Raw genomic sequence first — 16,646 nt, 5'->3', positions numbered from 1 at the left:
GTAGTTCTGCAAAAACACTGATTATAAATGTATCCTGTCTCAGTAATACACACATGCCTGAAGAGTAGGAGTTTTGTTATAAACCAAAGCTGCTTTTCCTACTGAATTTTCAGATTTCACAGTTTGCCCCCTGATCCTTACTGGTTGATTGACGGTAGTTCCCTGTCAAATAGGTAACAAAGTATTTGAAATAGTTTAGAAAATGAATGTCTGACCCCTAATTTCATTCTGTTTCTTGAATCACAGAATTTCAAAGCTAGATGGAGCTTTATAGGCAGTTTAGGCGATTTTTCTTTTTGGGGAAAGTAAGCTTAGAAGAAGTTAATGGACGGGTCCAAAGTCACTTTTGTGGCCAGTTAGAGCATGTACCGGGTCTCCTCATTTGTCACCTAGTCGGTCTTTTGTTTTAATTCTGCAAGTATTTACTGATGACCTTTTTCTGGCCTCGCACCATATAGTTAAAATGTAACCACATTTATCTGTTTCAGAGCAATGAGGTGTTCCCCTTTAAGTGAGTTTTCCTAGTTACCTCTGTGACGTTTACCTCTGAGATCTACTGTGTAACTTTTCCTGATAGAAATGTTTTTAAAACTTGTATCTCTCTATACTTTCTTAAAATATGGGGAACATGATTTAGCCTACCCTTTGTGATTTGTAGTTTCTGCCTTGGGAGTTAGGAAGGGAGGGTTTAGAACGAGGTGGCAGGGAGAGAAGTTTTTCCCTTACACCAGACCATATCCTTGGACACTGGAAGGGCTCTGTTTGCCAGCAGAAGGCTCAAAAGCCATTGTTATGTATGTGTTTCCACAAGTTGAAATTCATTTTCAAGCATGCACTATACTAAAATGAGCCACCTGTACCTTAAAAATGAGATGCCAGTTTCTAAATGTTAGCCCCATCAGATCAGTCAACAAATACGTATGTGAGTGAGGTACCTGAAGTATAATACATTGAGCTTTGGAATATGCTCCCCACTCATAATGAACAATTATGTCATACATCGTCTTTTTTTTTTTTAATATTTATTCATTTTTGAAAGACAGCACAAGCGGGGTGGGGCAGAGAGAGAGGGGGACATAGAATCTGAAGCAGGCTCCAGACTTGAGCTGTTAGCACAGAGCCCGACGTGGGGCTTGAACTCATGAACCACGAGATCATGACCTGAGCCAAAGTCGACACTTAACCGACTGAGCCACCCAGGTGCCCCATCGTCTTTTTTTTAAATGCTTATTTATTTTGAGAGAGAGAGAGAGAGAGAGAGAGAGAGAGCAGACGTGCACTTGAGTATGTTGTGATGGTTTGTAACTGAAGTGCCTTTTTTCCTTCAGTACCAAAACTTCATTAACTTTTTTAAATTAAAAAATAATAAAAATAATTTTTGAGGTGAAGTTTATGTAATGTAAATCAACCATTTTAGAGTGAACAATTCAGTGGTGTTTGGTACATTCACAGTGTTGCACAACCAGTGCCTTTGTCTCGTTCCAGACATTTCCATCACTCTGGAGTAAAACCCCTCACCCATTAAGCAACTTCTCCCCATTCCCCTCCACACTTCAGCCCTGGCGACCGCCAATCTGTGTTCTGTCTTTATGGATTTATCTCTTATGGATAGTTCATATAAATGGGATTATTCACTATGTGCCCTTTTGCGTCCGGCTTCTTTTCACTTAGAGTGTTCTCAAACTTCCTCCAAGTTGTAGTGTGCATCAGTTCACAACTTTTATGGCTCAATAAGATGCTGTTGTGTGTGCATGCCACAGTTTGTTCACCCATTCATCCATTGATTGACATTTGGCCTCTTTCACCTTTTTGCTCTTGTGAACAGTGCAGCTATGAATATGGTTTACATTTAAATGTTTGAGTACCTATTTTTAATTATTTTGGGTATATACCTACCTAGGTGTGGAATTGTGGGGTTATAGGGTAGCTCTGCCTTTTTGAGGAACTCCCAGAATGGCTGAACCACTTCACCAGCAAGGTATAAGGATTCCAAGTTTCTCCACATCTCCCCAACACTTGTTATTTCCCAGTTGTTTTTTTAAATATTGTTATTATAATAGGTGTGAAGTGACACCTCGTTATGGTTTTGATTTGCATTTCCCTAATGCTAATGATGTTGAGCATGTTTTCATGTGCTTGTTGGTCATTTGCATATATTTACAGAGTATTCAAATTCTTTGCCCATTTTTAAATTGGGTTGTTTGGGGGGTTTTTTGGTAAGAGTTCTTTATATACTCTGGATGCTAGACCCTGAGCAGATACATGGTTTACAAATATTTTCTCCCATTTTACATGTTGTCTTCACTGTCTTGTAATTCATTTTCTTGTAATATCCTTTGATGCACAAAAGTTTTTAATTTTGGTGAAGCCCAGTGTATCTGTTTTTTCTGTTGTTCCTCATGCTTTTGGTGTCATATCTGTGAATCCATTGCCAAATCCACAATGATAAAGATTCACTTCTATTTTTCCATGAGTTTTACAGTTTCAGCTGTTCTATTTAAGTCGTTGGTCCATTTTTAGTTAATTTTTGTATGTAGTGTCAGAGGTCCAACTTCATTCCATCTTTCATAACTGCTATAAGAACTTAAATACATTTAATTCATGACTTCTTTGAAATGTGTTTTTAGAAGTCAGAAATGGAGCAGGTTTTGCCGAACCCTGAATCATAGCGGTTTGCAACAGCACAATTACTTCTTTTACTCACACTGTCATGACTCTCTTACTGCTTGGGGACTCTGGTTAATGGTGTCGAAAGTCAGGGATGGAGACTGACAAAGCTTGCATCACGTGGAGGTCACTGTGAACTTTCTGAGCTTTTATGTAACTTTTTGTATTTCACTTCAAAATTTTATTTTTATTTTTTTCATTAAAAAAAAGTTAATTAGGGGCGCCTGGGTGGCTCAGCTCAGGTCATCATCTCACAGTCCTTGATGGAGCCCATCATTGGGCTCTGCCCTGGGTGTGGGGGCTGCTTGGGATTCTCACCTTCTCTCTCTGCCCACCCCCCCCCCCCCACCTCCCAAAATAATTTTTTTTTTTTTTAAGTTTAGTTGTGGGACTAAAGGGGGAAAAAAAAACATTTCATTCACAAACTGTCACAATACACACAACAAGCTTCGCGGTGTTTGTAAAGACACATTTCAAAGTCGTGAATTAGATGCGTTTTAGTTCTCACAGCTCAGGCTCTTGAAGGCTACCACTTCAACATAATTCCACTGAGCAGAGTAAGTCACTTAGCCACATCCAGCTCGAAGAGACAAATGCAGTCCTACCAGGTGCCCAGCCAGAGAAGAGGAAGAAGCAGGTGGCTCACAGTGCCTACCAGGGCACATCACTCAGCATAGTGTTTGCAACATATTTGAACTATTTGTTCCAAGATACACGATTTAAAAACGTTCGCATGTAAGGAGGTAGGCAGTTTTCCTTAAAAGGGTGTAGTAAAACATCATTGATTCAAAATCAGAGGTAAATTTTATACTTAAATGTGCTTGCTGAAGGTTACTTTTACATTCCCCGTAAAGAAGAGGTGTTCAGCTAAGTGCAATGTGGGATTTAATGCAGAGAATTTTGGCTTAATTTAGAAAACATTTGTAACTAGTTTAGCAGAAAGTAATTCAGTGATGCTTACCAGTAGGTGTCAGCCACAGCCTGTGCAGTGGGCTGCTCATTTGTCAGGCTGGTTGGGCCTGAACTAATTAATAAGGGTTCGGGTTTTTCCCCACCCGTGTTGTAATGAACTGCAATTTTCTTAAGGTCACCTTGCTTATTTTTAAATAAAAACACAGTGTATCTAACTGTTAATAAAGATATGGTAATGCACCATTAGCAGTAGAAACATTATTCAGTGCTTAATTGTGTGTGAAGCTGTGTATCTCAAAAGAGCTAACCAGTTTCTCATGGGATAATTAGAATGCTGTTGGATGGCACGAAATCGTCATCTGGGAAAAATGATCGCAGGTCAAGATATGATACTGATTGTAGCAGATAAAATAGATGAGTCTTTTTTCTGGATAAGTTTTTCCTTTTTAGAGGACCAGCTATTATTAAGCCTCTTACTGCCCCCTTCCCTCATCCTTCCATCCCTAGTTGCCTAGCTTGCCTAGGAAGCTTTGTATGTATGCCCATAAATGGAAATGCATATTCTCCTTAAAAGAGAAGATACCCATACTAAAAGAAACATTTTGAGGATTTCTGCAGATCCAAGAGTAACATCTGAGGAAAGACTTGTCATGAAGGACTTCATTGCATATATTGATATCAAAACATGTGGGGAAAAAAAAAGGAATCACAGCATTCAGCATTTGAAAACTAAATATAAGTGACTTGATCAAAAATGGGTACTCAGTAAATGCTTCATTGTTCTCATAACAATATTTGTATTTAACATTTGGTTATCATAAAAGGACAAGGATATATGTGTATATAAGCAGCTTTGGATGCTGTGGCTAAGTATTTAAATTCATCAGTATGCCAACTTAAAGTGGTAATGTCATTTCCTTGTTTAAACCAGTGGATTTCTATTGTGTTCAGAATTTTTAAAAAGTTTTCCCATTTTATAAAATATAAGTTCTAGTGGTCTGTTCCAGGCCACTCTGCGAAGTCATTATAAACCTTCATACCCTATGGCCCAGGCATATCACACTAATGGTGTTTCTCTTACTGTTTAGAACCCAAATTGGATGTAATATGATTGATTACTCAATTATGTAGCAGTTTATGTGCATACCACATTATCGAATGTAATGGTTTTCAATTATATGAGACCCAACATGTTCACTGTTAAAAATTCAAATGATACTAACATAGAGTGAAGAATAGAGAGCACCCCGATCCTTTTCCTAATGATGATCATTGTTACTTGGTTTCTGTCTGAAAAATTAGTTTGTTGCAAATACAAAACCTTCTAGTCCTCAACACCTATTAACACAATTGTTTTTATAACAGGATTTTCGAAAGTGTAAGATCTGTTCAGGAGTAGTGTTCGGGAGTTACAGCAAAATAGATTGTATTTGCAATTTCCCAGACACACCTCCCTGCCTCACATTTTCCTGTGTTGCTTCTTGTGCCTAGAAAGCTGACCAGAACCCTTCCTCTCTGCCCCATAGCAACCTCTGATAATTTATATTTGTCTTTAGGACTCAAGCTACACCTAATTACTTCTAAAAAAACGATTACTGATTCTTTGTTATTGATACCTAGCTTACCTACAGTATGTTTGAGTGTAGAATAAATATATATCTATTACTCCTGACTCAGTGTGCTCCTTCAGTCTTAACAACTCCTGTCTTTGTGTTTGTGTGAATTTGACCTGGGTGGCGGGGAGGGGGGAGAGGGAGGGAGAGAGATGCAGGCTGGCTTTCAGTTGCTTAGAGGAGGCTTTTCCTTTTGCCTCTGGCAGAGAGAAGCCCACTTGCAATCTGGGAGTGGGATTTCTGGGATTCTTTTTGTGGAAGGGCCAATCCTTCCAAAATCGGGACTGGGTAAGGCACCTAGATCTTTCCCAGCCTGTCTTTCCAGTGGCCTGTTTCCTACCCCTGCCACCCCCCCCCCCCCCCCCGGACCACCTGAGCCCCAGGACCACTCTGTCCTGAGCTTAGTTAGGTCTGGCTTTCTGGCACCTGGGGATTTCCCTTATTTATTTAGTTTTTCCAAGGCACCCAAATTGGGAGTTTGGGGGTGAGTATTAGTTTTCTAGGGCTGTTGTAACAGATTACACAGGATAGGGGGCTTAAAAGAACAGAAATGTATTCTCACTGTTCTGAAGGCCGGAAGTCCGAAATTAAGATGTGGGCAGGGTTGGCTCCTTCTCAGGACTCTGAGGGAGAATCTGTTACTGTTTCCTTGGTTCTGGTGGTTGCCAGTGATCCTTGATGGTCCTTGGCTGTGTCACTCCAGTATCTGGCTCTGTTGTCAGATGGCATCCTCCCCTCTGTGTATGTCTGTTAAGAACAGTGTAACTTCTTCTGTGGCCGTTTCTCAGAAAGACACTGATTTTATTTATTTATGTATTTATTTATGTATTTATTTATTTATTTAAAGTTATTTATTTTTTATTTTTTAATTTAATTTTTTATTTTTTAAAATTTACATCCAAATTAGCATATAGCGCAACAATGATTTCAGGAGTAGATTCCTTAGTGCCCCTGACCCATTTAGCCCATCCCCCCTCCCACGACCCCTCCAGCAGCCCTCAGTTTGTTCTCCATATTTATGAGTCTCTTCTATTCTGTCCCCTTCCCTGTTTTTATATTATTTTTGTTTTCCTTCCCTCATGTTCATCTGTTTTGTCTCTTAAAGTCCTCATATGAGTGAAGTCATAGGATTTTTGTCTTTCTCTGACTAATTTCACTTAGCATAATACCCTTCCAGTTCCATCCACGTAGTTGCAAATGTATTTATTTATTTTTGAGAGAGAGAGAGAGAGAGAGAGAGCGAGCAAGGGAGGGGCAGAGAGAGATGCAAACGGAATTCCAAGCAGGCTCTGCACTGTCAGTGCAGAGCCCAACGCACTGCTCAAACCCACGAAACTGCTAGATAATGACCTGAGCCGAAATCAAGAGTTGGGCATTAACCCACTTGAGCCACCCAGGTGTCCCAAGACACTCATTTTAAGCGTTCAGATTTATAGATTTAAACTGTAGTATGGGCCATGTAAGCATAAAACCCAGACCTGCTGATTTATTATTTTTGCATTATTTCCTTCAGATTTACACTGCCCCCCCCCACCAAAGATCATACTCTGTGTTTAAGCTCATTAGAACTGTTTGTACATTTCTCAAAGATAAAATTTAATTCTGAGTTTTTAATTTTCAGCCAGAAAACCTTGCTCAGAAGCTTCCAAACCTTGTGGAACTGTGAGTCTGTTTATTCATATTTTTATACACAACAAGAATGAAAATACTTCTAAGTTATTTGAAATACTAGGACATACAATTTTAATGTATTCATTTATTATATTTTGGTGTCATAGTCATAGAGGTAGACCTGAAGTTCTGCTAACCCCAATAGTATTTTAAAGTATTTTACCATTTAAATTTGTGTTTTAAATATTTTACCTCAAGGTAGTAAAGATAATGAAGGATACTTCCACCCACCCCCCATCCCTCCACCCCTGGGTACAGCCTCTTTGTCACAGAATCCTTCTGGATAGTCAGTATAATTGGGAAGATTTATTGTTACTACATGTGATACTTGATATAAATAGTCCAATGGTATAAAAGGTTTAACACACAGAGGAAAAGCCTATTTCTCTGTGTCCTCCACACTGCATTTGTTTTTTTAATTCTTTTGACAATTACCTCCATAATGCTAAATAATATGTTTACACCTTTGTTTTCTGGTGCATCAACTTTAAGTCTCTATTGACTTACCCGTAAGGAAGATACTTAGAACCTTATATTTCCCTTGCTTTCCAGCTCCCTGCTAATTTTGTTGAAGGAGGAGTTTGCACTGCTGTTTTTTGTTCTCTTAATTATTTGGCAAAATTTTCAGGAGGTAAAGTAAGGAAAACTAACTTTATACCTCCATCTTTAATCTGGGAGTCTGTCATTTCCTGTCTCCCCACCGCCCCATCCTTTTATTTTGAAAAATTTCAAACTAACAGGAAAGTTGAAAGCATAATACAGTGAACACCCATATACACTTCACTTAAATTTAACCAGTTAACATTTTGCCACATTGGCTTTCTCTTTCTGTCTCCTACAGTCTTCCTCCCTTCTTCCCTTTCCAGCTCTCACACGCACACACACACAAATTACAGACATTATGATACTTTACTACTAAATATATCAGTATGTATCTCCTAATAATAAGGGCAGTATTGCACATAATTATACTATTATCACACTTTAAAAGTAATATTAACTCAGTAATATCATCTAATATGCATTTCATATTTTAATTACCCTAATCCCTCCCGTCCCCAATGTCTTTAAAGTATTGTGCAGATTTGTCTGATTTTTTTCCTCTTGATTAGATTCAGTTTAATCATCTTTGGTAATGTTCTACCCCATTTGCTTTGTCAAGTTTTTAATTTCATTCTCTTTATATATGTGTGTGTATATATATATATACATATGCATATTTTTTGAAAGGCTTTGAGAGTGTTGCATACATCATTTTTTTTTTTTACCTCTAAATAGTTCAGCGTATATTTCCAAGAAAGATGTCTTAACATTATTTTAGGTCTATTTTTTGTTTTTATAGGTTCTTTATAGTTTCCTTCATATAGGTTTTGAACATTTCTAAAATATATTTCTAAACATTTAATATATAATTTTTTGCTAGTGTAAATGAATTTTCTTTTTTTTTTTAATTTTTTTTTTTAACGTTTATTTATTTTTGAGACAGAGAGAGACAGAGCATGAACGGGGGAGGGGCAGAGAGAGAGGGAGACACAGAATCAGAAGCAGGCTCCAGGCTCTGAGCCATCAGCCCAGAGCCCGACGCAGGGCTCGAACTCACGGACCGTGAGATCGTGACCCGGGCTGAAGTCGGACGCTTAACCGACTGAGCCACCCAGGCGCCCCTGTAAATGAATTTTCTGTTAGCTCTTCTAAGCAGTTATTTTTTCAATATTAACTTTATATCCTGCTACCTTGCTAAAATCTTATTGAATTAGTTTTATCATTGATCCCTCAAGGTTTTTCAGGAATACTCTCATGTCTGAAAATACAGATAGTGTTGTTTCTTTTTTTCTAAACCTTAATGCCTTTTATTTATTTTTTCTAGTCTAACTGCACTGGCCAGTCCCTCCAGAACAGTGTGAAATTGTACTTGAGATAATGGGCATCCTTGTTTTGTTTCTGACCTTAGTGGGAATGCCTCCAGGGTTGCCCCATAAGAAAGATGCTGACTTTACAATTAATGTGTGTATGTTCTATTGTGTTAAGTAAATACCCATTTGTATTAATAATCTATTGCTGCTTAACAAATTACCCCAGAATGTAGTGACTTAAACTGTAGTAGGGGTGCTTAACAGAGTAAATACTTATTATCTCATATTTTCTGAAGGTCTAGAATCTGGGCTTGGCTTAGCTGGGTATCTTGGCCTCAGTGTCTCTTTCAAGGCCGCAATCAAGGTTGTTGCCCAGGGCTGCTGTTTTTACCTGAACATTCAACTAAAGAAGTATCCTCTTCTGTGTTCACTCATGTGGTTTTGGCAGGATTCAGTTAATCTCAGGTTGTTGGCCCGAAGGTCTCATTTCCTAGCTGGCTGTTGGCAGGAGGACTCAACTCCCTTAGGTCTTGCCACTTGGCTTCTCTATAGTGTTGCTCCCGACATGGCGGCTGGCTTCCATCAGCACAAGGGAAAAAGCAAGAGAGGGTATGCAAGACAGGAGCCACAGCCTTTTTGTCATCTAATCATGGATGTGACATCCCATCACTTTTGCTATTTTCTGTTCATTAGAAACAAGTCAGTAGGTCCAGCCCACACTTAAGGGGAGGCTATAACACAAGGGCCTAAATGCCAGGTAGTGGAGATCAGTGGAGACCGTCTTGGGGGCTGCCTACCACATCATTAATTCTGACTTCCTCAAGAATTTTTATTAGTAATGGGTGTGGAATTTATTCAAAGCCTTTTTCAGACTTTAAAGAAAAAATTCTTGAGGACTTCAGGCAGAAAAATGAAACAGTCGTGAAGATGAAGATAATTGCAATGTAATACCCCAAACTGTATTATATATCCAGCGGTGGTTGCTTTCAGGCTTGACAGTGTTTTTCTTTGAGCCCTTTAAAAGTATTTTTATATAATATGTATAATATAATGTGTAAATGTTTATATATAAGTTATATACTATAACATAAACAATATAACTGTTGTGTATATTATATAATTATATTATTATATATTAAATATATTATATATTAAGTATACTGTATATTATATAACATAATTATTAAGTATATATTAAATTAATAATTATATATTTATTATTAAGTATTAAAACAATGATCTATGAACTAATAATATATATTATATTATTTGTTATGTAAATATACTATATATAATAAGTTAGTGGGATTTTAGTCATTTTCCACATGTATTAATATATCATTTTTGTCTGGCTGCTTTCAAGATTTTGTTTTTTGGTTTTCAGAAATTTAACTATGATGTGCCTTGGTTTAATTATCTTTGTATTTATGTTGGAATTTGCTGAGCTACTTGAATCTGTGAATTTATGTCTTTTCCCAAATTTAATACATTTTCAATTATTATTTCTTTGAGTAATTTTTATGTACTGTTCCCTTTCTCCTTCTTGGGCACTGTTTACACATTACATCTGTTAATGTTGTCCTACATTCCTCTGAGGCACTGTTCATGTTTCCTTCAAGCTTTTTTCTCTCTGCATCTTAGATTAGGTCATTTATACTGATCTTTTTCAAGTTCATAAACTCTTTCCTTTGTAACATTAATCCTGTTGTTTAGCTTCATCTTGTAATTTTTTCAGTTTTAGGATTTTCTTTCTTTTATTCTCTCTATTTCTTTATATTATAGGCATATTTTACTTTAGATCACTATGTATATCTATATAAAAATTTCTTGTCTGCTAATTCCAACATCTTGGTTATCTTGAGCTTGATCTCCATTGTTTATTGTTGTTAATGGATCACATTTTCTTGGGTTTTCATATGTTGAATAATTATAGATTATATCATGATAATTGGGGATTTTATGTCTTGGAGACTGGAATCTGTTGTATTCATTCAGAGAGTGTTGATATTTTTGCTTTAGGAGGTAATTTACCTGGTTTGACTCAGACAAGTGAACTGGTTTTTGGAGGGCAGCTGAAAACTCAGTTCAGTTCTTTCACCTGGACTGTAATTTCTTCCATATTTGCATGGTTCTGGGATTGCCATTGATTTAGACAAAGTTTATAAATAGAATTTGGGGTTACGCTTCCCTGGCTCTTTTTTTCAGGTATTTTCCCTTTACTTGCCAGTGGTCATGGTTTCCCTGAACTCTGTCCTCCTGTTCTTTAGGTTGGTAAGAATGAAGTTTCCTATTAGAATTTTAGCCACTTTGCTTGGTAACTGTCTGTACTTTGCCTTACTCTAAATGCTGCTTAAAAAACAAAACTCGGGGCGCCTGGGTGGCGCAGTCGGTTAAGCGTCCGACTTCAGCCAGGTCACGATCTCGCGGTCCGTGAGTTCGAGCCCCGCGTCAGGCTCTGGGCTGATGGCTCAGAGCCTGGAGCCTGTTTCCGATTCTGTGTCTCCCTCTCTCTCTGCCCCTCCCCCGTTCATGCTCTGTCTCTCTCTGTCCCAAAAATAAAATAAAACGTTGAAAAAAAAAAAATTTAAAAAAAAAAACAAAACTCAAACTCACTCAGTGCCATTCGTTCTTCTAAGGTTTGACTCTTCTCCAGGATGGCTTGTTTTTGTTTACTCTGTAGTGCCTTAGAGTCGTGTGTGTGTGTGTGTGTGTGTGTGTGTGTGTGTGTGTGTGTGTGTTATCTGCCAGAGGATCAGTCCGGTGGGAGTTTATTCTGCTGTACTGAATTGGAACTTGCATTCTTTTATTTTAACCTCTCTGTGTCTTTATAACTCAAGTGATTTTCTTGAAGTCAACATTAGTTCGTTATTTGATTTTTGACCAATCTGACAATCTAGGCCATTTAACTGGAGTGTTTAGATCGTATTACATTTAATGGGATTACTGATATGATTCATTTTAAGTCAACCATCTTACAATTTGGTTCTATGCGTCTCAACTGTTACTTATTTTTTCCCTCTTCTCTCCTTCTTTAAAATTATTTCAGTGTTATGTAGGACCCCATTTTACTAACCACTACTGACTTATCAACTCTCAGTGTTTTAAGGCTTACGTTGTGCTTCCTTAACCTTTTACAGTCTCCCTTCACATAACAGACCACTTACTTCACTTGTAATGTGGGAACTGTACATCAGTACTTCGTTCTTTGTGCTGTTGTTGTATATGTGTGTTTGTGTATCTGTCAGCATACGAATATACGTACGTATCATGTGTATGTCAGTCAGGAGCCAGTTGGGAGATAGAAACCGTACCCCTAGTTGAAACAGGGAAAATTAATATAAAGAATTGCTGACTAGTGAGGTGTTATTAACCGCTAAAAGAGATTAAGAGAACTCTGTGGTATTCAGAAGTAGCAAGTACAAAAAACAGCTATTACTTCTGGGCTGAGAGAAAGTAGACAAGGAAGGGACTGAAAAGACTTAGGAGAGCTCCAGCCCCTAGGCTGAGATTGAGAGCTCTTCAGTGAAGGGCCTGACTGGGAGCACACAGCCTGCTGGTGGCCGAGAAGCTTGCCAGCTGGTTTAGGCTGGAGCCGATCTATAATATCAGCTCAGTGTTGGAGGAAGGTGTTGGTAGTCTGGAGCTGGTGTGTAGAAGCAGCTTGACAGTGTGGCCTACCCACCACAGAAGTGGCCACGGGGTGGTAGTACAGTTGCCTAAGGCCCGTTGAAGCTGGTATGTAGAAGTGCATTGATGGATGGGGAGAGTGGGCCTGGGGGTGCGGCCAGAGCTGCTTCAGAGCTGGGTGGGGAGTCACGGTTGGAGGAAGCAGCTTGAGGTTTCCCAACAGGGCTGCCGAGGTGAGTGCTTCTGGGCCTTGGCTCCTGTGCTAAATAAACAGTTGCTGGGGGACTGGACCCAGAAAGGAGGTCCTTGCTGCTGCTGTCCTCTGATAGAGTCACTCCAGTGCCCTCTTCCAGCCCTAATGTTAGGCCAGTTGACAAGGGAGAGTTGACAGCGTCCAGGTCAATCGGGTATAGAAGGTAGATCTGGAGCTGACAGACCAAACTGATACATTGTTAATTCTCAAGAAATTTAAAATGAGGAAAATTGTCTTTTATATTCATTCCTATATTCTCTCAGATTTGGTTTACCTGAGTAAAGTCTTTATCTCTCCTTTTTTAAAACAAATTAAACTTTTTCCTTTGAGATAATGGTGGATTCTCATGGAATTGTAAGAAATAATACAGAAAGATCCCGTATACCCTTGTAGTTTCCAGCAGCATTCACATCTTGCGTAACTATAGTGCAAGATGAGCACCAGAAAATCGGCACTAGTGTTATCTTCCTCCAGTGTTCATCATTTTCTGTGCACTCATTTGTGTGTGTGTGCGTGTGTTCTGTGAAATTTTATCACATGTGTACATTTGTACAATCCCTACCATAGTCGGGTAGAGAGAGTACTTTCATCACTGCAAGCATTGCTTTAACTGCCCTTTAATTTTTTTATTTTTATTTATTTTTAAATATGAAATTTATTGTCAAATTGGTTTCCATACAACACCCAGTGCTCATCCCAACAGGTGCCCTCCTCAATGCCCATCACCCACCCTCCCCTCCTTGAACTGCCCTTTTATAATCATGTTACACACGGTCCCCAAACCCTGGTAACTGCTACTCTGTTCTCCATCTCTATCATTTTATCACTTTAGCAATATTATGTAAATGAAAGCATATAGTATGTAACCTTTTGGGACCTTTTTTTCATCCAGCACAATCCCTTGAGATCCATTCAAATTGTTGTATGTATCAATAGTTTGTTCCTCTTTGTTGCTGAATTATATTTCATGGTATGGATGTAATGCAGTTTCTTAGACCATTTACCCATTGAAGGACATATTGGTTGTTTTGTTTTTATGTGTAATAATTGATACTGCTTGTAGCATTTCCGTACTTTCATTTATTTTTTTGGTGAATAAGTTTCCATTTCTCTGAGATAAATGACTAAGACTGCAATTGCTGAGTCCTGTGGTAATTACACGTGTCACTTCTTTTTTGGTTGAGATATAATTCACATACCATAAAATTCACCCTTTTAAGTATATAATTCAGTGGTTTTTAGTATATTCACAAGGTTGAGCAACCATTACCGCTGTCTAATTCCAAAACATTTTCATCACCTCAAAAGAAACCCATTTAGCAGTCATACCCCCCTCCCCCAACCCCCTAATAACTCCTTGGTGACCAATAATCTGCTTTCCATTTCTATGGCTATGCCTGTCCTGGACATTTCATGTAAATGGAATCATACAGTATGTGGCCTTTTGGGTCTTGCTGCTTTAACATAGCATGTTTTCAGGGTTCATTTATGTTGTAGTATGTTTCAGAATGCATTCTTTTTTGTGGACATACTATGTTTTGTTTATCCATTCTTTAGTTGATAGATATTTGGGTTGTTCACACATCTTGGCTATGGTGAATAATGCAGTTATGAACATTTCGTGTAGAAGTTTATATATGAACGTGTATTTTCAGTTCTTTAGGGTTTATCCTACTACTGGAATTGCATTGTTAGCTTTGTTTAACCTTTTGAGGAACTGCCAAACTGTTTTCCAAAGCTGCATCATTTTACAATTCCACCAACAGTATGTGAGGATCCTAACTTCTTCTCCACATCCTCATTAACACTTGTTACTTTCTGTCCTTTTGATTATTGTCATTCTAGTAGGTGTGAATTGGTATATCATAGTTTTGATTTGTATTTTTCTTTTGATCTTTTTTCATTTGCTTATTGGCTGTTTATATATTTCTTTGGAGAAATGTCTATTCAAATCTGTTTTCTATTTTAAAATTATGATATTTTTATTGTAGAGTTGTAAGAGTTTTTTATGTATTTGTATGCCTTATATATTTGAGATAGCTCTATATATTTAAGTGCTTTATATTTTTGAGATATATATATTTATATATTTGAATGCTTTATATATTTGATACCATATCAGATGTATACTTTTAAAATATTTTCTTCCATTCATGGTTTATCTTTTCACTTTCTTGATAATTTTTTATCTGGCATTTTGTGTTTCGGTATCATATCTATGAAATTGTTTTAATCCAACATTATGAAGATTTACCTCTGTTTTTCTTACTTAAGTTGTATCATTTTAGCTCTTACATTTAGGTCTTTGATCCATTTTGAGTGAATTTTTGCATACGATGCAATGTAAAGGCCTGACTTCTGTTTTTGCATATGCAACTCCAGCTATCTCAGCACCATTTATTGAAAAGGATACCGTTTCCCTATTGAATTGTCTTGGCACCTTTGTCAAAAATCATCTGACCGTGAACATGTTGGCATATTTCTGGATGCTCAATTTTTTTCCATTGATCTATTTGTCTATCTTTTTGCCAGTAGCACACAACTTGATTACTGTAGTTTTATAGTTAAGTTTTGAAATAGAGAAGTATGATTCCTTCAACATTATTCCCATTTCTCAAAATTGTTTTAGCTCTTCTAAATCCCTTGCATTTCCATGTGAGTTTTAACATCTGCTTGTCAAATTATGAAGAAAAAAAGGTATCTGTGATCAATGGTGGCGATGGTATTGAATCTTTAGATCAATATGTGGAATATTGCTGTCTTATGTCTTCTAATTTATGAATGTGAGATGTCTTTCCATTTAATTAGGTCTTCAATTTCTTTCAACATTTTTGTGTTTCAACACCGAACACTTTTCAGTGTAAAAATCTTGAATTTGTTAAACTTATTCCTAAGTTTAACTTATTCTTTTTTAAAATTAAAAAAAATTTTTTTAAGTAGGCTTCACACTCAGTGCAGAGCTCAATATGGGGCTTGAACTCATGACCTGAGCTGAAATTAAGAGTTGGACGCTAAACGAACTGAGCTACCCAGGGGCCCCAGTATTTATTCTTTTGATGCTGTTATACGTGGAATGGTTTTTCTTAATTTCACATTAGAATTGCTCATTGTCTGGTATGTAAGAATACACCTGATTTTTGTATATTGATGTTTTACCCTCAGCCTTGCTGAACTCATATATTAGCTCTAATTTTTTTTTTTTGGTAGATTCCATAGGATTTTCTATATACAAGATCATGTCATCTGCCAGTGAAGATAGTTTCATTCCTTCCTTTCCAATATGTATGCCTTTTATTTCTTTTTCTTGCTTTATTTTTGGCTGTAACATGGAATATTGAATAAAAGTGGTGAGACCAGACATCTTTGTGTTGTTTCTGCCTGATGTTAGGGGGAAAGCTTTCAGTCTATTGCCATTCAGTGTGATGATGGCTATAGATTTTTCATAGGTACCCTGTATGTAATTGAGGAAATTCCCTTTTATTGCTTGTTTGTTGAGTATTTTTAGCATAAAAGGATGTTTGATTTTGTCATATGGTCTTCTTTTCATCTACTGAGATGAATGTGTTTTTTTTTCTTTATCCTGTTAATATAGATGTTGATTTTTGCTTGTATGTTGAACCAACCCTGCATCAATGAGGGAAAATCCCATTTGGTCGTGGAGTATAATCCTTTTTATAAGTTGCTGGGTTTGGCTTACTAGTATTTTGTTGATGAATTTTGTGTCTGTATTCATAAGGGAAACTGGTCCTTGGTCTTCCTTTATTGCGATTTCCTTGGTTTAGGTATCAAGGTAATATTGGCCTCATAGAATGAGTTGAAAGAGTTCCCTCCTCTCCTTTTCCTTTCCTTTTCTTTTTTTTTTTTTTTTAAGTTATCTGCTCAGTTACCTTAGTGGTCACCTGATGGTTAGATTAGAGATTTCCTTCGCTACCTGAATCCAGTAGTCTCCCAGTCTTTGCTGAGGACTTCTGTTATTGTATGGTGGCATGCCTTCAGCTCCCAGCCAGGCATTCGACAACTTTGCCTTATCCTGCGCTTCCTGCTTATGCA

The 16,646-nt window shown here is 37.5% G+C and overlaps 1 protein-coding gene across 3 annotated transcripts in view; it reads left to right on the top strand.

Annotated features, from left to right (window-relative positions):
* Nucleotides 1-16,646, top strand: part of LRRC28 (leucine rich repeat containing 28) — a 152,215-nt gene that overhangs the window by 11,049 nt on the left and 124,520 nt on the right. For all 3 annotated transcript variants that reach the window (XM_047086715.1, XM_047086716.1, XM_047086714.1), the window contains one exon: nt 6,814-6,854. In XM_047086715.1, coding sequence (XP_046942671.1) covers nt 6,814-6,854 — 41 coding nt within the window. The remainder of the gene's footprint in view (nt 1-6,813; nt 6,855-16,646) is intronic.

This window comes from Lynx rufus, unplaced genomic scaffold (genome assembly GCF_022079265.1).
Source record: "Lynx rufus isolate CCGP_SWC_20201006 ecotype Redwood Valley unplaced genomic scaffold, mLynRuf1.p SCAF_21, whole genome shotgun sequence".
Taxonomy (NCBI): Eukaryota; Metazoa; Chordata; class Mammalia; order Carnivora; family Felidae; genus Lynx; species Lynx rufus.
Note: the sequence above shows the minus strand (reverse complement) of the source record. Positions and strands in the feature narration are given on the sequence as shown.